This window comes from Salarias fasciatus, chromosome 17 (assembly GCF_902148845.1).
Source record: "Salarias fasciatus chromosome 17, fSalaFa1.1, whole genome shotgun sequence".
In the NCBI taxonomy this organism is placed as follows: domain Eukaryota; kingdom Metazoa; phylum Chordata; class Actinopteri; order Blenniiformes; family Blenniidae; genus Salarias; species Salarias fasciatus.
In genome coordinates this window covers 5037943-5061612 of record NC_043761.1, presented here as the reverse complement: position 1 = coordinate 5061612, position 23670 = coordinate 5037943, and the positions used below count along the sequence as shown (strand labels likewise).

The window sequence follows — 23670 nt, the reverse complement described above, 5'->3', positions numbered from 1 at the left end:
GGAGTCCCCCCCCCCCCTCCTCCTCCTCTGTCTCTCTCCTCTCAGTGATGCACATTTTGAAGTAAATGATCCTTGAATGCTAAACTGCTTTCCATTGACCAACTTTCTTCTCCTGTGCTGGAGGGGAAGATGAAGGAGAGTTGTCAAGGCCTCCACTTCGCCGAAAGTTGCCTGATCGATGTCTCCGGAGTTGCAACAGCGCAACGTGACGCTCCCCGCAGGTCGGCTCGTGAACTCAGCCCAGGTGGGAGGAAGCCACGTAAAAACCAGGGGCGCCCGGTCAGAGCCTGGACTTTTACGGCTTTTACTGACATTCAGTCCTCCGAAATGAAAACAACCTGATTTGACCTCTGTGTACAAAAGAATTCTCCATTAGAACGCCATGAAGACGGATGGATGGAAGTGCAGAGTTATGGAGGGACGGACGGACAAACGGTTTGCTACAAGATGGTGAAACAACAATTTAATGTTACTATAAACACTTTTTTCTTGCTGTTTTCAACTTTCTTCGTCAATTAATAGTTTAGGAAAGACACACAAAATCATTGATTCCCAACATGTGGCACCAAATAACGTATGAAAGTTTCCACTGGAGTAAAGTCAACTATATTTCTATAGCTTCAATTTCTAATAAAACAAAATGGTACAAAATTTACCATGAAATATTTGAAAACAAAACCGTATCCTTCATTGGCTGTATCTATGTATCTATGAAGGATAAAGACATGTCTGCCTATCAATAATCCTCAAATAAGGTGCATCCATCTCTCCATTGTCATCTACGAGTTGCTATTAGGGCAAGTCTTAATTTTTCCCTGGAAGAGCTGAATGGTGAAAGTTTGAGAACCACTTAGCAATCAATTCTTGATTTATTCTCTTCTGTTCGGAAGATATCCAGCTGCAGCAAGGATGGACGGGGCAACTCAGACAGGTGATTACCAAAAAATTGAAAAGTTCTCCCTGCAAATGATTACATAATGCATAAGGCATGCCATGGCAGAGTCTCTTTCAGCCGTTCGGAGTCGACTGGCGTCCAAGAAACCAAGAGTGAATGAAGTGGCGAGCCAGCCACTCCACCGTGAAAAAGTGCAGAACACATTTGGATTGCAGCGCTGGCCACCAGCTGCCAAGTTATTGAGTTTAGCAGGGAGGAGGGCGAGGAACCCGATGGGATTTACACATCCAGACAGAAATCAAGAGGGCGCCAGAGGTTTTTCTCCAAACTCAATAAATCACCCGGCGCAGATAGCCACAGAGTGTGACAGGATTTGGTTTGGACGTGTGAATTGAGAGGAGAGGAAGCGGAGTTCAAACTCCACTGTGATACAAACACCCATGCACTCAAGTGAAATGAAATGTTATCTCACAAACAGTGAAAGCAGAGAACGGGAAAGATGGGAATCAGCAGCTGAATGTGTGTTTTCCGTGCGCTGCCTGGGAGACTCAATCCACCACGGAGGCATAAGAGCAATGGCATGCCGTGCACCAAAGCGGGTAAACAGCTAAATCACACAGCTGCAACGCGCTTACAAATGCCATAGAGCTGTGTTTGGGTGTCCGAACGGCTGCCTGTTGATCACTCATCAACTTTCACACCGCTAGAATGAACGGCGACGCTTAGCAGAGAGCATTGAGAGAAAAGATCAGCGTGGGGAGCGTCACTGTCGTCGCTGCACTTCTGCACAAAACGACTGATTTAAACCCTCCGTGACCAAACTGCTAATCGGCAAATATACGTGTAGCTGCGGCCCAACCCGGCGGCGGGATGATCGCCACCCGGGGGGGCATCAATCAGCAGACAGACCCAACGTAACCCCTCGTCTCCGGCGAGACAGCCTGTCCTCCCCGAGACACGAAATATTGGCATTTTTGAGAGGTCGTCTATCTCTCCCAACCAGAAGTGGACACAGAAAGGTCATCCGGAATTCCTGACAAAGTGGTGAATCACGGCGTTACAGACATGTGTGGGATGAGCTGTGAGGAAAGAATGTATTGTCATAACATGCTCTAAAGGTTGAGCGGATATATCACATTTATTTCATCAGTGTTGGACCCTGTGTTAGTCGAAGGCGGGGGGGTTTGGCTCTTTGAGCAATGTGTGTCATCAAAGACAAATCACCAGTCCCCACAAGGACGAAAATGTCATCTAAGAAAATATCTGAGAACAGAGTTCACAAACAGCAGGCGAGCCGAGGACAGCAGCATCACTGCGGTCAAAACGAACCATTTGTGTCTTCACGACGGCAGAAATCTTCATCACACAATCATTTAGTCATCTAATTACAGAAAAAAAGAACGTGCTGAGACACTCGAAATGTCCCTCAATACACCTGAGATCATTCTTTCAGTTCAGGCTGACCAACGCACAAAGCAAGCAAACAGGTGAAAAAAAACAAGAAGAAAAAGATCAATTTATTCAAACCATTTACAGTAATTCCAACCATTATATGTAAGCTTTTTTATTATTTCAGCCATTTCAGTTGGAAAATGTTGCAAATTAAGATTAAAATGTGATTAACTGGAAGTAATTAAATAGAAAGGCCTTAATTAATTCGTTTTTAATTGAGTCCAACTACAACTCCATGCACTTTTTATATCAAAGTCTCTCACACACACAGTGTTTATTCTATGAGATCGAGAGCAGTGGTCAAACCGGGGTCCTGGTCCACGTGGAAAACTGGTCCAACTCAAATCCAGCACATGCTCAAGAGAAGCACAGACTTAGTAGAGAATCAGAGATCATATAAGGAGTCAACAACACCTCTTCAGACTAATCTGCAGGAAAAGACCTCTCAGTGAGCCAGGCTATCAGGAGAGCCATGCATGCTGGGTAAACTGCGAAAGAAAACCTTGATTCGTTGAAACTCTGTTCAAGCTACCAGCTAAGCTCCTGCAGGTGCCAAACTGATGAAAAACTGTTTTTTCATATCCTGCACCCTGTGTATCTTTGATTATCCTTTCAGGTTTTAACTTTAATTTCTTTGTGTTTTATAGTTTTCTCTTTAACTTTTAGACTTTAGACTACCTTGACTAAGTCTTGATTGCAAAACACATCTCAAGCTCAGTGCCAGTGGGGAAAAAACAAGGAATTAAACAAATAAAAACAAATATATTGACACATATGGTAATTATTTTGCCAAGTGCTATTTAGTGTTTCAGACAAAGTCACACCTGGGAATTTAGTGAATTCCTGAGCATTCAGATATTCAACAAAGCACAAAAAAGTTTCTTTTACACAGCTTAATAAAGCAAAAAAATATCTTTTCTGATCAATAACAGTCATGATCCAGAGAAGAGAGGAGATTTCATTTGGTTCTGGTGAAGATGTGGAACCATTCACAGTTTTAGTAGCTTTGCTTTGTGTTGATTCACAAACCTCAAACCTGGTATCGAAACTTTGTTTTATGGGATTTGTGATGAATGGTTGAAATCTTTCAATATTACTGCATCATTTTGATCAAAACAACCAGTTTATACCAACCTTTCACAAAACATGTTCAAAATCGAGATAAGGCCGTTTATAAACTTGACTCTAAAGTGCCGTTTTTAGCTTTCAGTGTATGTTGGGAGCTAAGGCAGAAGCTCCAGGTGTATTAAATGGGTCTTGAACATGAAATGACTGTAAGGTCATCAATCTGAACCCAAGAGACCAATCTGATGAATCACACTTCTGCAGTATTGCAATATTGAGCTCCAGGCACTCCAACAGAGGATGGCCAGACCAATCAGCCGAGGGGGCTAATCTGCGCTCAGATCCGAGTGCATCGCCCGTGCAAACGCTCAAAGTCGATGGCCTTCCAACAGTATTGATTCCATATTTAACACAGAAATTTGGTCTTGTCCAGCATTGATCTTCCATCTGCACAGACAGGATATTACAAAACAAAGACACATCCAATTGTCCTCTTTCACCGCGGCCGAAACATTTATCATTGTTCCCCGGCACACGGGAAAGAAAGACGTGCCGGAAGATTGGGGGCATAACACTGGAATGATGGAAACCTGCAATGCGAGAGGCTCGGATCGTCTCAACCGCTCAAGAATGAGGCTTAGAATTAAAATGTACAATTACAGATGGCCACAGCTGCCATGTGGAGTCAGTCAGCTGGAGGATAAAGAATGTGGACGCCACATTTTTATGCCAAACTGCAAAGTTTTGGTCACTTTCCACAACAAGATGAGAGTACGATAAACCACCAATCAGGTTTAAGACAATCAATACAACAAGACACATTCCCACCTTGGTTTCACACTACGTTTCACATCTACAGAATTCCAAATCTATACAAAGGCCTGCACAATATGAAGTAAACATGTCATATTTGATTATATTGTTGGTTGTTGAAGTAACGATAGCGATAATGATATCAAGCTTTCTTCACAGCATTCCAGTTCTCTCACTCTTCCATGATATTTAGATTAATCTGATTTACGAAGTGCAGTCCTGCTGCTGGTGCATATTTCCTATCTGAATCTTTTCTCTTCACTTTTTTTTAAGTGTAGGGATGATGTTTCAGGTTAAACGATGTTTGCATATTCCTGTCTAACTCTGCCCGAGGTGCAGAAATCTCGTGCATATGATGACAAATCACTTGGGAATTAATCGGTTCTCATAGAAGCTTTAAAATTCAAATGCGCAGACTCAACCATAATAATCACCCCGCAGGAAGAGGCCTGTTCCCCCGGCCTGTGATCCAAAACATTAAAGGGATTAATCAGAGGCGAGTGTGTGATGAAATATGCCCCAGACGGACAGATGACTTTCTTTTTTCCCCCTTCCTTTTTTGTATGAAAGTGATTTCCTGGGAGAGTTATGACTTCTGTCAAGGTCAAGTTTTTGTCAGTGGGTGAATTAAATCCACATTTATACTTATTGCACGCTGATGAAGCTAGAAGATCAATTTAAATAAAACACTTTCTGAAAATGGCTTGAAAGCACAAAGCAAATAGGACGTACGTGAACACAAAACTTCTCTGAAATGAAAATCCTTCCTACCAGTCTGCCACCAGTGGTCCAGAACAGGAACCCCAAAGCTCCTCTTGGTCCACTCCAGAGTCTCCACATCGCATCGCTCTCCTGCCAAGAATAACGAGCGCAGGCTGCAAGGACAGAGAAAACACACCTGTCAATCACCTGCGGGAAACATGACAGATCTCGTCCCTCGCAGGAGCGGACGTGATGAGTTCAGATCCGGTCCGTTGATGAAAGGATTTTATTTCCCCCCCTGAAGCACACATCCAAATCTCTCTCTGAGAGCTCTGACAGGAAATAAAGACTCGTCTGACGGGTGACACGTCTTTTCAGCGCGCACAGAGGGAAAGTTTACAGTCTGCAGCAGCAGATCTTCAAATAGAAAGCATTCAGGGATACACATGGCCAAACCAGCAACAGCCCACCCACAGTGCCGCAGTGTGTCTGAGGATATCTGGAAAAGCAGATACTGTAGCAGGAAGCGCCGCAAGGACACAGTTCTGACAGTCCAAGACCCTCCAGCTGGTTCTGATTGTTCCCAATTCAATCCTAGTGATGGTTAAGTTTTTGCTGTCACAATCCCTCACCTTTTGAGTCAATCGTCCAAGGAAATTGGGCATTAAAAATACAACAAAAAAAAAAAAACATCAGTGGCAATGGGGAAGTGGAGGGAGGTGTTTTCATTTTAATGCGCTCATACAGCAGATCTGAATATGTTTTTATAAAGCAGTGTAACACGCTGCAGCTGCAAAAAAGATGGAGAACACTGCTGCTTGGGTCAGTGCATCAGTTTAAATGTAGTCCTTTATAATCACAGTGACATTACAGGAGGAAACTGCTTGAAGTGTACAATATTTATTTTAGGCGCCATCGGACTGGGAGAAGCACACTTGGCAGCAACTTATAAAACCACAAAGATTTTCAACATGTTTTACAATGAAAAGTGAATATTAAGTGTCGGTTTGAAGGTGGATCATTTATTAACATGAACTTTTCTGTGTTATAAGAACTGAAATCATAATAGTTCTGAGATTTTCTATATTTCCTATGGTCTCGTGGACTTCAATGCTTCAGTACTGTAAAGGGAAAAGCTTCTCCATCCTGATTATTCAGTCTTCAAGACAGTAACACCTCAGCTCCTGGCTGAGGCTGAAGCATCATTTCCACTCGTCTGGACAGATAGATAAATTGAAGCCGTCCTGCTGACTCAGGGATCACTGTAGAACCCGCCTGGAACGCTTTTTATCTCCTTACAGTCAAACTTGGCAGGGCACATGAGGTGAGTCCTTGTTTGCTCTGAGCAGCGTCTCTTTTTACAAATTCTGCAGCACTTTGACTTTTTTTTCTTTAAATGTCACATTGGGGGAAAAAATAGGGAATTGCACTTTTCCCCTACTTATTTTTCAACTGTATTTCCCTTTGGATGCTTGTTTTAGTTCAGTAAATATACCTTTACCCACTATAGGACTCTGTTATTGGAGCTTTTCCACTCATTCCTGCTTGACCTTACTCTGCACGGTTGGCTTTGGCCTCCCTTGGCCCCTGTTGTTTTCCGCTATACATATGGCAATACCGGCTTGGTGCGGGTGGTGTCATCATAGCAACGCGACAGGAAACTAGAGTTTTTATGCGACAAACAAGAACTGTAATTTTCCATAGATTTCTAAATGATATGATTTGTTAATGTCACACATGCAGCTATGACACAGAATGCTTGGATGTTTTAAAAGCAAAATCCAACACAATATAACTGGAAAAGATGCTGGAATTGAAATAACTTAGTGGAGACCCTGTTTTGGCTTAAATTCATTAAGTACATGAATTGCTTCATCCTACTGATCATGTTTTGCAACAAACCATGAACATTATCAATCCCAAAAACTGACACCAAATCATCACATCATTCTGATACATTTTGAGATTTTTAAGGTTTTTCTTCCACATTAAAATTGTTGAATAGTAGCTTTTAATTTCTCATAACGGTGGATGACTTCAATGGACGCTAAACTTGACCAAAAGAAGATGTACTGGGAAGAAGATGGATGAGAGATGCTAATGCTGAACACCGTGGCCAGAACAAAACGTGCAATCAATGGGCAATAGCACAATTCCCAAAGTGAAATAATGTCAGGGTTTCATAGATATGCAGATGGTTTTAATGAGACGCATGTTGCTCCTTTTATGGTATTTATCATGTTGAAAATCAATATGAATCAAAGTTAATATAACCTATAGTATAACAACTATGAAAATAGCAATACTGATTATAACAGTGATAAAATTCAAATTCAAATTTCAATATTACTTTTAATAATGGTAATACATATATACATATATATGTATATATAAAAAAACAATCCAATAATAATGATCATAATCATACAATGATATCAATAACAAGTACAATACAAATCCTTGAACCAATTCTCTAAATAAAAACCTCTAGCCTGAACAATTTAAGAGTCCATTTTGTTCCATTCATGTCTTTGTTTCCTCCGTGTCTGAAGTTTATATATATATAAAAAAAAAAAAAAACCTGAAGAGAAGTTGGAAACTGATAATTTGTGATCACTTTAATGCCGAAACTTGTCATTTCTCAATGTGCTGTGGAAGCCAGGTCCACCGCTGCAAGACGGCGCCACGCAGGCACACGGCTCCAATCCACAGCAGCGTGAAAGAGGCGTCCATGGTTTCTGTGGTATGAAGTACTAAAACATAATGGAAACGTGCAAATACCAGGGCCGAACTGTGCGGAGTAGGGCCAAGTGGGTACTGGTGGAAAAGCGCCATTATCTCTCTAATGTTGAGGTATCTAAAGGTTAAAAAAAACACACACACGCACGGACTACAACCTTCACTACTTCCTCGTTTGCGACGCCACTTGCAAAACTCCCACCATGATTCTCCCTAAAACAGTTGTGTAGGTCAGTTGAGGCACACTGGACAGTCCTACTCTTTCATTTCAGGTTCGGAGGAGAAACACTCACCAGACGCCATCTTGTTTCCGGGTGTTCTAGCAGCAGTCGGCCAAACAGAGGCGCTGCTGCAGCCTCAGTCTTAAAGGGGCACTGGGCGGGAAAAGGCCACCCGACCAGCTGCTGTGAATTTTCGGACCAATTATCTATATTTTCTGTAATTTAAGTGTTCTATAAGAACTTGAGAGACGCCCTATACTCACGAGATGCTCATTATTTCTCTCTCAGACTTGTTTAATATGATTTTCTTTTCACTTAAGGGCCACAATTATGCCTTTTGTAAATGTACTATATTGTTTGCTATGCCCAGTGGGAGAAGCTTAGGGAGGATAAAGCAGCCATGTCGGCTGCTGAAAGAGAGTTCAACACAGCTGGGCAGAGCTCTACGGGGTTTGAGTGAACTGAATGTCCAGATGCAGGTAACTGACTGTGAATATTGAGTTTATTGGTTGTGATCAAGGAGAAATGGAAGAGCTCAGAAAAGACCAAAGCCTTCTGCAAATGCTTTCTTTTTGCACATTTTTTTTTCATGTTACTGGACTTTGTGGAGCAGTAAAATAAACATCTTAAGTGGTAGTCTTTGACTACACCATACTTGTTGAGACGTTTTGTGGAAACAATCTCGTCACTATAGCTTTACAACACTTCCAGTTAAATAACAATTAGGATACTTTCAGCGTGTCTGCTTTGTTAGAGAAATTTAACCTCAACAAAACCTCCAAAACTTGTGCTTCAAAAAGCAGTAATAAAATGCAGCTGATGCCAACGCACCATCATGTACAGCAGCCACGGGGAACCTTCACCTCTAACGTCTACAGAGTGCAGATGTTCTGTTACTTCTCTGCAACACCAATGAGTTTCCTTTCCAATGTCCAAGGCAACGTGATTATTGCAATCTTCAGATTCTTAATGGTTTGGCTGACCGTGACTCCCTGAGTCCAATAAAATCCTCCCTCCGTGACCCACTAGTGATCCAAAACAATACATTTTCTATCTTCTGCGCTTCGCTGACTTCCCCCACAGTATTCTCTCCCACGGTTCCAGGGACGGCTGCACACATCTGGAGACGACACACAGAAATATAACCCTTCTCAAAGATTGTAAAAAACTCAGCTTCAATGTCACGTTGTACCATTTGAAGAGGCAAACATATGCAGAGGAAAATATGTTATTTAAAAAAATGTGTTTGTTGGATTTCATGAACGGCAGCATAGAGTTTTATAAAAGTGATGTTTTTACTGATAAACTTCCATTGGATATTCCACTGCTGGCCTGTTCAGGGTGTTTCACACACACACACGAGCCAGGGTGCTGTCGTATTTATGTTTAATTAGTTTGACTTTTAACAGATTTGTTTTGGTTATAAGTCAGCTCATTTATAAACTATGTAGATTAGCCTGTACTCATTTTCTGCAGCACCCTCCGGCCCTCCCCGGTTTATCTTTGTCAATGTAAAACCCTTTCTATTCTCTTAAATTAATAGCAAAGGCTATTAATTTAAGAGAATAGAAGAAGCAACTGGATCTGCTCTTTATGTTGCTTGTGTCACCTTTGGTAGAAAAAAGAAGTATAATTTGATTATAACTTAACATTCTCAACGCAATAGGCAAATAAAGGAAAAATTAAAGAATCATGATGTAAAAATAGTTATAAATAGTTCTAGTCCACATATTCCCCTCACATAAAGCAGTATAGAAGACGAGGAATGATTTCCTGATAGTATTGTTTGGAAACTGCAGTTTTATTGCTGGAAATGTCATTCGATGTGAACAAAAAGGTCATCTAGACTTACATTTCAAAAACTACTCATGCACACTGTCCACGTGCATAATGAGGCTGTCCAGTCACGGTCCAACAAAACGATAAGAGGAAAACCAGCTTTTACAGGCTGATCTGTAAAGATAAGGCAACACTGATCTGTGCACGGGAGCCTTGAAATGGGCAATTAAAGCCAAAATAAAGGCCACTTCTTGGTGGCAAAGGTCAAAATCTGAGGCCACAAACCGCTGAAATGCTGCAGGAGGTTAGTGTGGCAAAGTGCACGTGTATGTGTCACTGTGGGGGATTGAAGGAGAATCGAACCACCTGTTGATTTAAACACATTTCGTGTCTAAAGATATAAATCCACGTCACTGTTATGAGTGAAGCATTTAGAGAAGTCAAAATAAATCTATAAAGCTGACACGGCGTCTGCAGCCGTGCACGCCGTGCGCTCCCACATCCATGGCAACCGGCGACACGCCTCCGACTCATTGATAAGGCCCATTATCTCTGGATGGACTCACGTTGGGAGTCAATTACTCCGCGTCAATAAACTACAGACGGCGCATGTGAGCTGCGCCAAATGACCACTTCAAGTCTCCCCACCGTGAAAGCGTGAGCGCGATAATAGAGGTAACCCGAGGCTCTGAGAGGTTTTACTGCTTCTTTTAACACGCCCACTTCAAACAAGAACATTTCATTAAAGGTGCCGTAGGCAGGATTTTGGCTAGTCAATGCTAATTTTTTTGTTTTCTTTGGATTAAATGTTAGAGTATCCATTGATAATGCTTTAGGAGTGTAGTATAATTGCACTACCGCGAGGGCGCAGCGTTTCCATCTGTCTCTGTTCTGAGCTGAAAACGAGTCTCGACCGCTCCCGGTATGTTTGACCAATCAGAAGAGCCCCTGAGGCTCTATCCTGATTGGTCGAGGGGCGGCGCTTCAAAGCTCTGCTTCTCGTGAACGCGCATGAGGAAGTCCAGGCCCGCATATTTACCTGCCTCGTCGGACACAACATCAAAACACCACGGAGGGCACCGTCTGTTTCTACTGTAATTCTTAAAAAAAAAAGGCTTTGACCCCAGGCCCACCGTGAAAATATACACTTAAAGTGTTTTTTTTTTTTAACTTTAAAATGAAGTAATTTGAAACTGAAAGGAATTCCAGTTATTCCAAACACCCTGATCTTTCTCCTCAGCTCAATGATCTTCGTCCACGTGCACGAAGAGTGATTTTCTGTGACCAACGACCACAGGTCGACGCCCGAGTTCACACAAGGGCTGCACCAACGCCGATTAAAGCGTTACTGCAACATGCAGCACGGTTCTGGCAAAAAGGCTGACTGTGCAAATTCGAACCTATACACAATTTTAAATATGAATTAAAAAATCAAGTGCAATGGATCCTGACAAAAAATGTGATTGACTACCTGAAAGTTTTAATGGAAAAAAAAACACCACATCCAAGGTCTTCTGCACATGCCCAGTAGACAGATGGTAAGAAAAATGGCGGCCTCCGTGTCTCACTGTACCGTGACGAAGAAGATGTAGGAGCCCCAGTGTTTTCAGAAAGTTCCATTTTCCCGTTTCCATGGAGACAGTCTTAACATTTTTAAATTGTTACAATTTCAGTGACTCAAATCACCGTTGTCATGGAAACAGACACCCAAAACACAACGAAAGTTTGACATTTTCACCTCAAAACGTGTAAACAGAGCCTTGATGGAACTCAGGACTTGCTAAATGAGTAAGTCAGTGCGAGACGCCACACAAGATGTGATCATTGAATACATTCCATCTTCAGCTTTTTTCCATCAAAATGCTCACTACAGACACACACCCATGCATACATGTATGAGTTTTCCATCAGCTGTCAAAACGTCTCGCTCAGACGATAAAAACGAGGAAAAAATGGAAGCATGCTTCAGCGCTGCTTTTTTTTTTTTATTGCCGCCTCTGTATCACTGTGACATGTTTTGTTCAGAGAGGAAATAAAACGTGGCGATCGCTCAGCAGCTCGGCTCTCCTGAAGGGGAGAGGACACATTATGAATAAGAAACACGGAGATGACGGATCGCGGCTCAGCGCAGAAGACGAACGAACGCCGGCAATATTTAGAGCGGAAATATTGTCGGCGATCACGGCGAGGTTTTACATCCAGCACGGCACACGGAATGAACACACGAGGCCAGGATCATTCACAGAGGTCAGAGTTCATCCACGTGACCAACTGCTGCATGACTGTGAGGCCGGGCTGCGGACGGCGAGCGATGGCGGTGAAATACGCGGAGCCGGCGCACCGCCATCCGTCCCGAGAGGCTTCCGTACGGCGCCGGCGCCGACGCCCACGGCTGCTGTCTGCTCACTTCACAGAACGACTTCATCAGAAAGTAACAGATTATCTCCGTCTCCATCCAGGAATCCATCAGGCGTCCTGACAGGAGTGTCCATCATCGTCAAAGAGGCGGAAGATGAAGATTTATATACTCACTGTGTGTATGTGTTTGTGTGTGTGTGCACACACTGTACAGCAATCGTTCACAATAAACATCACCTGCAAGGTTTTTATGTAAAAACCTGCATTTTAGAATCAAAATCTTTGTTGGAGCAGCACATATATGGTAAATTTCCAAATTTCAAATCTCACACACACATTTATTCTTCCCAGGTGAGATGCAACACACACCAGGAGTGTCAAAATGGAAGAAAACAAACGAAAACATCGATACACAACACTGAGAGCCAAGCTGAGACAGGGAACTAGCCTCAGAGCCGTGCTGTCAGGGGAGATCGGAGGGGAAAAATAACTTTTTTTTGGTCATTTCAGTGTATTTTTCACCAGAAATTGTCATTGAAATTGGCTTAATGTTGAGATTGGAGCTATTTTCAGTAGCATTTCTTTGCTTTAGTGAAAATATTGACATTGTCATCACATATTTTCTGTGGCACAAAAAAGAAAAACTTTAAAGCCTTAAGTTAAAGGTCATTATGGCGCAATTTCATACCAATGTGTGAAAAGCACAAAACGTACTATTCCAAATGCATTATAAAAAGCCTCATTTTGAATTTCTGAACTATTTATTCTCATGTTCTGATTCTTCTGTCTTTTAATTGATCTTTTTTTTACTGCCATCTTGTATAGTTTCTATAGTTTTTGAATTGTTCCACCTTAGTATGAGTCACATCAATCCACTATGAAGAGGAAAAAACAATCCGTTATGATCTGAGATGCATTCCTTTCCATGTTCATGGTAAATGTTGAAACTTTTATCCCACAATCAGCCTTCTTTGTTGTCTTCATCATGGTAACAGTTTCTCTGGATTCCTTCAATCCCGCATAAAGTTTCTCACGAACTCATTTTCACTTTAAATTCTACACGAAACATGGTCAAATCCAGTAATAATGGAGATTTTTTTCCGCTGTACTGTCACAGCACTACACCTGCATGCACCACTAGAGGTCACCGTGTGAAATATCCCTCACGTTTACCTGGTCAGGGGATACTTCTTCCCGATGGCGGCGTGGGGGTCCTGCTGACGGATGGCCCGGATGGCCGTGGGCGCCGTGAACATGGACGCCGCTCCGTGCTCGGACAGGACCCGGAAGAAGGCCCCGGGGTCCGGAGTCCCCACGGGTTTACCCTGGAAGCACAGCGGCGGCCGATTAGCTCCCAACGCGACGTGGCGCTCCACTCGATCAGTTATGAAAACTCCAAATCAAATAAAGAGATTATCATTCATGCCCAAAACCCTAACAGCAATATTTCTCTAACGCACCCCAGCGCCAAGTAAAAGTAATTAATATTCATGGAGCAGCTGTTTAAAACGGGGGGAAAAAGGCTGTTTTCCACACAGATGGGCCAAAAGTGTGCGGCTTGGAACAATAGGGGCACTATCTGCCGCCGAGATAAGATATAGACAAAAGAAAAGCCTGCAGGCAGAGACCTCAGACAGCAATTTCCACCGTGCCTCTGGTCTTTGCCGATCCGGTCCCAGCAAGACAACCGCGGATGAAGAAGATTGGCAAACGGCGAGCGGAGAGCCCTGGCTGTCACTTGGCGCCGCATAAATATTTGTTTGTGTGTCGCGATCAGAGAGGCGAGTGAAAAGGTTACAGTGAAAACACACGGGCCGCTTTTGAATGAGAGCCGCAGGAAACGGCACATTAATTCGCTCCTCCGAGGTGAGAGGAAGCCAGATAGAATAAAATCAGTGGCTCCCAACGTCAAGCTGACAGAATCAATACAACCTCTTCAAACCCACGGATTGAGCTCAGTCATGATATAATCTCAGATTAGGACGAAACAGGCTGTAAGGAGTTTGTAAACCAGGTTGGACACTCCGAATTCACATAACATGAAAGTTCGCATCTTCCCTTCTCCACACACACACACACACACACACTGTGGAAACTCCGCTTTACTTAACAGAGGCGCAAACTGACGGCATCAGCCGAGTGGAAAATGAAAATGCACGTCGCCATTAACGTCTCGAGAAGATGCATGTGCTGCCGTGCGCCGGCGCTTTCTCCATCATCTGCACACACGTGGCGTCGTAAGCAGTTTCACCAGCGAGACGCTTTTCCGAGGGAAGAACACGACGCGCCGAAATGATGCAAACATGCAGAAAATAGAGAGAAAGAAAAACCTGACAGTCGCTTTTAATTAAAACAGAAAAGGACAAATAACAGAAATTCTAATTCACTCTTTGATGAAGGCTCATTTCTCAGCTTCTAATTGGTGGCTTAATCCAGAAATTAATGGAAAGTTTAATCAAATTTATTACTCGGATGCTGGAAAAATTGTTTTACAACAAAATACGGCAGAAATATTTACTCACTGCCAGTCTGGGAAAGTATTAACACAAACCCCAAAGCCCCAGTGTTAAATCTAAACACAAACTGAATACAATGAGTGACTAATAGAAACCCAGATTTTAACCCCAACTGGACAAAAACAACAAACCTCATGCTGAAATGAAAAATACCTTATACAATATCATGAGAAAGATCAGATTAGTTGGAATTTATTAATAGAAACAACTTAAATTGGGTCAATGATCAATACTGACATACTTTCAATGTAATAAAGATAATAAAACCATTTTCAAAATGTAATAATTTATTACATATTTTCAGTCACATTAAGTGTTTTTTGAAAATGAAGTAAAAAAGGCTGTGAAATGATTTCAAATCAAAAACTATGAAACCATTGGACAGACAGGCTCAGCCTCTCAACATGAAAAATTAACAGTTGCACAAATTCAGACTGTGTTTCATGAACATTTTAGAAAAATTCATGTGAATTATGTAGAGTGATTCAGTGCGAGTCCATGTGAAGATAACTGTCATCTATTGCACATTTTCCTCACAGTAGCTCAAGGAATCTGCCGCCATGTGTGCTAACTGATTTCAGTGGAAGTTTGTGCAACTCCAGCAAAATAAAAGTATATTCGTTGTAATTTTGAGTGAAGAGTTTTACTGAGGATCAGTTTACATGACAACATTTTTTGCGTTGTCGTTTCAGAGGAGTGAAACTTTGTCCGTTTCCACGGAAATGGCAGAAACAGAGAAAACTCTGCGGTCAGCATGTTGAGTGTGTGATGCTGGCTGTTTCAACATTTCAGGAAAGTCGTGCATGATTGTGTTTGCCCCGCAACGGCGTGAGAGAGTTTTCCGGGCGCCGACTCACCTCGTAGAGGATGGTGCTGTTGCCGTGCAGCAGGGGAGCGTAGCAGATGTAGGAATGTCCCACCACCCAGCCCAGATCCGACGCCGCCCACCAAACCTGCAACCAATCACGTCCACACACAGAGTCACACGTCTGGACGGCGGACAGGAGGACGTCCTCACGCCACCTCCGCATGCAGGAAACATGACTGTGTATTAAATGGAAATGAGAGGGTCTCTGCAGGGCAGAGCTCGCCCTCGCCCCCCCCCCCCCCCCCCCCCCCTCCATGACTCCCTGCTCTTTGTTCTCCAGAATGACACCAACTCAGAGGAGGATGCTTTATGGCCTTACATCTCCAGGACTGAGTCCATAAATATTTGACATGGTCCATTTCAGCATGACGGCGCAGCCTGCAGTGTCTCGCTCCACACCCTGGGGGGAGAGATAAGGACAACATCACTCCGCTGACAGGTGCTGCACTAAGCAAAGACGCAGGGCTTTAATATCAATTTCTGAATGGGGGGGGGGGGGGGGAAATGCTGTTTCCGAACGGCTGACTCTCAAACCGGCGCCACTATCTGCCTCCTTTTATGAGATGATGCTGCTGCTGTCTAAACATTCCTAAAACTGTTGGTCTTCCCTCTTAAATCTGCGCTCTGCCCTGCAGCAATGAGCGAAGAAACTCACAGCAGCTCGCAGAGGGGAAGAAAGGAAACTGGCAATAACTGCACTATTAAAGGCAGAAAGCATCCAGCGGGAGGATGTTTTATATCATCTGTTGGTCAAAGACGAAATGATGCTGTTTGAGCAGAGCCGGGGATTCTTCATGGTGAAGCGCCTGCAGGTGATTCCTCCTGCGAGACGCCCCGCCCCCCGCCGTGGACGTCTGCCGTCTCGCTGAATGTGGTGCTGGTGTTGTTTGGATTGTTTTTTTTGCAGAGCGAAAGATCAGATGAGTCACCCAGAGCGTCCGCACGGGGCTGACGTCACGTTCCTCCACGGCTCTATTTTAATAACAATCCAAAGCTCGGCGGCTGTTGTCAAAGTGACGTCCGCCTCCGCCGGCGGAACTGTGAACAATCTGAGAAGCACACACCGCTCCTAATATATCACTGCAAGTCAATGGGAAATGAAGAGTGGGTAATTGTTTTTTTAGAAACACAGCATGGAGAGCAGGTTGGCGCTTAACCGTAACCCAGGTAACAACGTTCAAGGCATTTCCATTTCTCCACACTCCGACCCCGTGAAGACGGCACCTTTGGCGTTCCCGTGGTTCCAGATGTGTAGAGGACGTAGAGTGGATGGTTGGAGGCCACAGGAACGCAGTCGTGGGGTCTGGCCGTGGCCATCTCCTCATCCCAGTCCAGACTCAGCTCGGGGCCCAGAGAGACCTTCTCCTGAAACACAAACACACAAACCGGGTTCGTTCACTCATCAGTGCTTCGGTTTCCTCACAGCGAATCAGCCGTGATGCCTCATTGAAAGGTTTAGGAACTGCAACTAGTGATGAATTACAGCTTCTTTAAAGGTCAGCTGCTGGAATTTTAGCTCAAACAAGAATAAAGCAGGAGCAGCATCGCATCGCCTGTGTTATTAGAGATGATTTTAACCTCTTTTTCAAATAAACAAACTCATTTTCTTCATTATAGCTGAGAACTATTGAGGCACAAACAACAGCTGAACTTTCCAAGGTTCATTTTATCATTTTGATTTGTCTCCATCACACTTGGATCAGATTTAGTGATAAAAGAAACGGCCGTTTACAAGATAAATATCACTTTAACCTTAAAATCTGGAAAACACTGTACTGATGAAGGTTTTTTTCAGCATTAATCTGAATTTCCTTCCTAACCACTACTCACTCAGTTCCATCTGCTACTGTAAAGTTGCATGTTTTATATCTTTTTACTGTTTCCTTGCAGTTGGTAGTCTTATATATTCCTGATGGTTCAGTTGACTTTAAAACCTTTTGAAGCATTCAGAGGTGCATTTTAGGCCTAAAGACTTCTGAATAAATTAAAGTTGTAATCAATTTTACTGTTAAATTTTGAAATGCTGGATGCCAGATATGTCTCTAAATGGTTTTTTTTAATGGCTCAAAAGCTTGTTTTTCACTTTGGAAAGCTGGCAGGATGGAAACCTGGAGAGAAGGGCTGAGCTGGAGTTACGAAGGTCAGCAGAAACAACAGGTGTGTGAAGGAGGGGGTGAAGGATCGCAGGACAGAGAGGTTAAAGGTGAAACCTGCCATCACGGCTAAGATGGTCTGGTTCGTGCCGAGCAGAGACGGCAGAGACGATGGACAAAGGAAGCTACAGACGAAGAAGAGGAGGAAGACATGAAGACGGAAGATGGAGGAAGACGATTCCCCTGAAAGGAGCAGCCAAAAGAAGAATCTCAGTTTGTAAAAGCAGACAAGCATTCTTTCAATCTTTGTTTTGGAGAATAAATCGCAGCAATGCTCCCATCTCTCACCACAGTCCCTTTAGCTTTTATGCTAATTCCTCTCCAAACTCTGACATTCTTTCTCATTTCAAGCTACAATTCTCTTTGATACCTGAGATTTCATTAATATTTAATCACACCGGGAGACAAAAGCACCTTTTCTCTTTGGTTTCAATAAAAGTGTCCAGATTTCAGACACCATTAACATCCCCGGGAGTCTGAAGGTGGAGACAGGCGGCAAATCGAGCCTCCGGCCTCCTGAAATACGTTTGCTTTTTGACTACAATGAAAGATCCGAGCCAGACTCGTCGAGAAGCGCTCGACCTCGACCTGCTGGCTCCAGAACGCAGAGAGCAGATTTCTTCTTCATGCAGGTAAAACAAACATATACACAGAGATCTGCACTGATTGGTGTGAGGAGTGGGAGTTTGTCACCATGTTGGGTCTGCTGTAGATGAGCACTTTGGAGGGCCGGTGGGAGCTCAGCTCCAGCGCCTTCTTCACCAGAGGGATGTACTCCACCCGCCTCCCCGGCTCGATGCCAAACGAAGCCGTGACCATCAGCTTGGGCTGCAAGAAAATCACCATTTAAGAATTTAATTACACAGGAGAGGGTTCTCTTCTGCACTTTTCCAGAGTTCATCTCACTTAAAAGGTGTTTTCGCTGCATTTTAAAGAGGCATTAGTGGAATGAATCCGCCTGATTAACATGCTGGAGAAGGCCGCGGCCGCTGCAGGACGCCCGAGGCGCTCCCGCAGGGTCACCGCCGCTTTGTCTGCATTTAATTCAATAATGCAAAGGTGACGACGCCCTCCTGACACCCACTCAGTCACCACGGATATTTCCAGCTGACAGTTTTGTCCCGTCAGCCTCGGTGCACTCGACGGAGACTCCATGCGACTTCAGAGTCACTTCCTGGTCCCGCCGTGGAACACTGACACGCTCACTCGTTTATTTTAACCACATTGTGGGAGATTTACTCCTAACAAGTGTCAAAAGAGGTCACTTTTTTCCTCTTCTTTTAATTGTGCAATTAATTCCAAATGTTAACTGATTGACAGCCTGATTGGTTTCATACCTGGCAGCTGCCTTGTAGAAGTCTGTCACAATAAAACATAAATGAAGGAAAATTTACTACAAATCAACCAAAGCCATGAATTTTCTCTTTTCTGAAATGCTGCAGGCAGAAACTGCAGATGTGCATGAAATGGAAAAGGGAAACAGTCTGAAGGCTAAAAGGCTAAAAGACTAACAATCTAAAAGTCCAACAGCTAAGGCTTTAAACCTTTCAGTCTTTTAACTTTTAGCCTTTCAGGTTTCAGACTTTTAAGCTGAACTATAAAGTCACGCAAGTGAGCTTGTGCTGAAAAGAGCAGCAAAAGAAAGCCTTGAAATACCCCCAGGGGGGTCAAGCTGGCACCAAAAGATGATTACAGTCCCCTGAAAGAAAAGAAAGAAACCAGAAAATCATGTTTAAATTGTCTGCGGCTCTTCATCAAAAAGTAATTCAGGGAGAAATAGTAGAATGTACCTGGAGGATTAAAGTTTAAACACTTGATCCTAAATGACACCGTTTCGCCTGTTTTTTTCTTTAATATCTGTAGAAAACATATCACTCACGAAAGAATAAATAAAATCATTATCTTGAGAAATGTCAGCACAGGTTATTAATTCAACCCTCGCCGGGGTAAATATTCTCATGGCGGCTGAAAGTGACATCTTCGTCAGCGGCTGCGAAAAGGGAAAAGCAAGCGGAGAGATTTCTGTTGTCAACGATTCGTCAGGAGTTAATGAAACTGAGAAGCCTCGGGCGTCTTTTTCCCAGATCGCTAATATTTCTGAGGATAAAGGACAAACGTTGATGACGGCACATGAAGACCAGAGAATGGAAGCCTCTGGCCCGCTTCTGGTCTTCTCAGGGGTCAGAGGTCGCACTTTTATTATAACAGTCACATTTGCATGATCACGCTCATCTTTACTCACTCTTCATATTCTGCATGTGGACTCAGTGGCCCTGTTCATGATTCATTGAACCTGAATCGACGCTTCACGGTCTTTAATTTGGGATTTATTGGTTCGGAGTTTGTGGACGGATGGATCTCCGCTCACCTTGGCGTGATCGATGCGGACGGAGAGCTCCTTGGAGGCGAAGCCGCCGAAGATGAGGCTGTGCGGGGCGCCGATCCGGGCGCAGGCCAGCATGGTGAACATGGCCTGAGGAACCATCGGCATGTAGATGACGACCAGGTCTCCCTTCTGAACCCCGTTCTTCACCAGCACTCCTGCCAGCCTGGACACCTGGAGGACCACACCGAGGACGGCTCAACATAACGGGCTGAACCGCATCAGGGACTGTTCACAACTTCACGATAAGTCTGGAAATGACTGGACTTCTTGTCCAGGCGTTAATCAGCTGGTTCACCTGCTCCTGCAGCTCCCTGTACGTGATGATCTGTTTGGTCGCCGTCACCGGACTGTCGTAGATGATCGCCGGCTGCTCGCCACGCCCACTTTCCACGTGGCGGTCCACGGTGTTGTAGCACATGTTCAGCTTTCCTCCAACGAACCTGACGGAAACACAATGATTCGTTTAACAACACATTAATGATGGTAAGACGAGATTTTCCACCTAATTCATGCAATAATGAGAAAAATGCTTCCAATAATATAAAAAACTATCTAACAGGTGAGTTTCAGTGAGGAAGCGTCCTGAAAGCTCAAAAACAGTTTGCAATATGTGCAAATAAAACTTCAAATACAACCATAGTAATACAAACTTCAGCATAAACTTGCAGCAGTACAGTAATTCTACATTCACTGTATATGTGTGTGTCTAAATTACGCCCGAATATGTCAGGAGAACATAATCTCAGCTTGTTTGAATACTTTAAAAAAGAAAATTTACATCCAAATAAACGCGTAATGTTTTTCTAAGCCTATATTTTAAAGTCGTTTTCCCATTTTCCAGATGAATAATTTTGCATTGTGAATGAGCATTTGCATTAGAGTGAATTATAATATGTTAATTCCGCCAGAGAAGAGGGGGGAAAATATGTGCATATATTGGCAATCAGCCGAAAGAGTTGGAAAACATGGGGACTTAAAATGACAGCGCAGCAGACACACTGCATCTGTAATCTAATATTAACGCCATGCAAATATATTCCACAGCCAGGATCAAAGCCAAAACTCACTTTTAAACATTTAACACACTGCCAGTGGGAATATATGTTAACAAATTATTTCTTTTCAGCGAATAATAGCTACAGAATATATGAAAAGGCAGATATATTTTATGATAGATGTTGAGTTTAGAAGTGACTTTAATCGTTTAAAATGTATAAAGACCATTTAAATGTGTTTTTTTTCTTTACAGTGACTCAGAAAAGTTAAAATCATAACAATGAAAAGAATGAAAGACTTAAAAACTCTACATAATTCATTGTGAGCTCTATAGAGGGTTAAATTATCTTCATTTTTAATTATTATGACTTTGAAAAGTCGAGATTAAAAAAGACTTCATTGAAAAAAATAAGTTCATAATTTCATTATCAAAACCGATGTATATCTACACGTTTTGTCAGAAAACTAAAAATTATAATAATGATCTATCTGACCTAAGTATTTTTTACTTGAAGTTAGTTTCCAATTGGGAGCGATCAACTCAATGACCTGTATTTACGTCTTTTGCTCGAATGAGAGACTGACTTCAACACAGATAAACAAGAACTTCTTTAACTTTTGCTGTAAAAAAATATACTTTAAATATGATCTTGATCTCATCATGGAAAACATTTTCAAAGAAATCAGCACCGCTCCATATATCTGATCTTACTGTTGTAAAATTATTGATTCTTTAGTGATTTAATTAAATTTGTTTCACGTGGAATGTGAGCAAAGGTGTGAAAAGGTTCAATGTGCCATTAAAAAGTCAACCTCCATCCAGAAAGTTGAAGATTAACTAGATTCTGTATCTGTACTATCACTTGAAGTAGTCCACTTCAGTAAAAACTGCAAGTGCTTTTGTCAAATCTTGACTACTAACATTTTATATGAAGATCAGCCAGTTTATAACCTGTTTTCTTATGTAGTTGGATCATTTTAACGAGTATTTTTATCCTAAACGTAGGTGTGATTCTTCTTAGCAATGGGATTGGTTACTTTTGTCAGTTCTGTCAGTTGCTATTCATGGAATTTTAGATAAACTACAGGCAAATTGATGAATCTTTCCCCAAACTTTTCCCAACTCCCTTTGGAAAACTGTGGATTACACTTCAGTGTAATCGGGAATGAATAAGATCCACTGTTGTTTCAACGGCAGTGGCATACTGAAGGTGTAATATGCACTTTTTTGATTTTAAACTTGTGTTTAGAGACACTTTCTTCACTGTGATCCATCGTTTCTCCCACTGTCCCAGCTGTTTGAGGCTGCAGATGCTTCCCTCTGAAACCCACCAGTTTGGAAACACAGGATCCTCCACGCGCAGGGTTTTGTCCCAGGGTTTGAACCAGCTGACGTCCTGCGCGGCCCCCTCCCAGAAGCTCTCCGGGTGGTCTCTGGCTGCGCTGAACGCTCGTCCGTACGCGGCGTCGGACGCGAAGCTCCTGCAGCCGTGCGCGGCCGCGCATGTCCCCGGGCTTGCAGATGCATGCTGCCCTGCAGCCCACGAGCCTCCGCGAGCCTCCTGCGGTGCGTAAAAAGCCCTCGCGAGCCTCCTGCCGCCCCGCTGCGCAGCGTAGTGACAACGACGCACGGCGGAGTGCATGACCGCCGCGTGCGTAACTTTCCAAAAAGGGAAAAACTTCAGCTGTCCTCCCTCTTCCGGGCAGGTGAAGGACTCAGCCGCGTCATGCGAGGCCGCTCCGGGGCTCCTGCACGGATCCTCAGGAGAAGGCGAACTCTGAACTGGATGTAGTTTCTGCAGGAGGAGCTTTGTTCGGCTCCGTTACGCAACGCTCCGCGAGCGGGCCAAAAAGTCTCCATTCAAACCAGAAGAGCACGTGTGGACGAGTCACATGCTTTCAAGTACGAGAGCAGGACAGAGTAAAGTTTGCTTTGCATGGTATGGAGGGAAATGTCTGTATGGAAGTAGGAATGAAGGTTTTTTTTTTCTTTCTTCTTTTTAACCTCTGCACTCCCAGAAGACACAATCACTGTGAAACCTTGTCTATTTTTATCTTTTTCTGTAAATGTTACCTTATTTTCTGCTTATATTGTCATATTTCTTTATTTTGAAGATGTTTACAATGAGTTCATTTCATGCTGTGAAGACTCATTCATATTTACTGTGAGAACATTTATAAAAAAAAATTTAAATTGTTATTTAGTATCTCATTTTCTGAATAGCATCATTTCATGAGGAGTTAACTGACAAAATACTAAAACTAATAAAGTTAAATCAAATTCCTCTGATCTAAGTTGGGATTTGAGTATCTTCACGCTTTTGTTGCATATTTCACATCCCTACTGTGTGTTGTGGAGCCACTGAAAACGCAGCTTTCTGAAAACGCTCCAACTGTCCCTGATCACCGATCTGCAGTGCAGAACAATCACACAGAGGGTTCCTCATCCTCCAAACAAGAAGAAATAATCCATGTGAAAATCCACAGTCATAGCTAAATTTACCCGCAGCTGCATTAAATCTAAGGGATCCTCACAAAAATGCAAATTGCTGAATTGATCACGAAGCGCCTCCACCCACCGCCGGGGGATGTTTGTGGAAATGATCGGAGATGTTCAGCAGACTCTCGATCAGCTGAGTCAGTCTGCGCGCCTCTCCTCTCCACCACAGTGGTCACGCCACATGACCTCCACCCTGTTTACTCCGTCAGCATGCAAGCTGTTGGTAA

The 23670-nt window shown here is 43.2% G+C and overlaps 1 protein-coding gene across 1 annotated transcript in view; it reads right to left on the bottom strand.

The window, feature by feature from the left end:
* acss3 (acyl-CoA synthetase short chain family member 3) overlaps nt 1-22695 on the bottom strand; it is a 37506-nt gene extending 14811 nt beyond the window's left edge. Inside the window, exons 1-9 of the mRNA XM_030113370.1 lie at nt 22276-22695; nt 20243-20387; nt 19930-20118; nt 18255-18389; nt 16633-16773; nt 15728-15808; nt 15398-15493; nt 13198-13349; nt 4997-5100 (exon numbers count right to left, since the gene is read on the bottom strand). Of these exons, the coding sequence (XP_029969230.1) occupies nt 4997-5100; nt 13198-13349; nt 15398-15493; nt 15728-15808; nt 16633-16773; nt 18255-18389; nt 19930-20118; nt 20243-20387; nt 22276-22586 (1354 nt within the window). The 5' untranslated portion in view covers nt 22587-22695. The remainder of the gene's footprint in view (nt 1-4996; nt 5101-13197; nt 13350-15397; nt 15494-15727; nt 15809-16632; nt 16774-18254; nt 18390-19929; nt 20119-20242; nt 20388-22275) is intronic.
* Between the last annotated feature and the right edge of the window lie 975 nt (nt 22696-23670).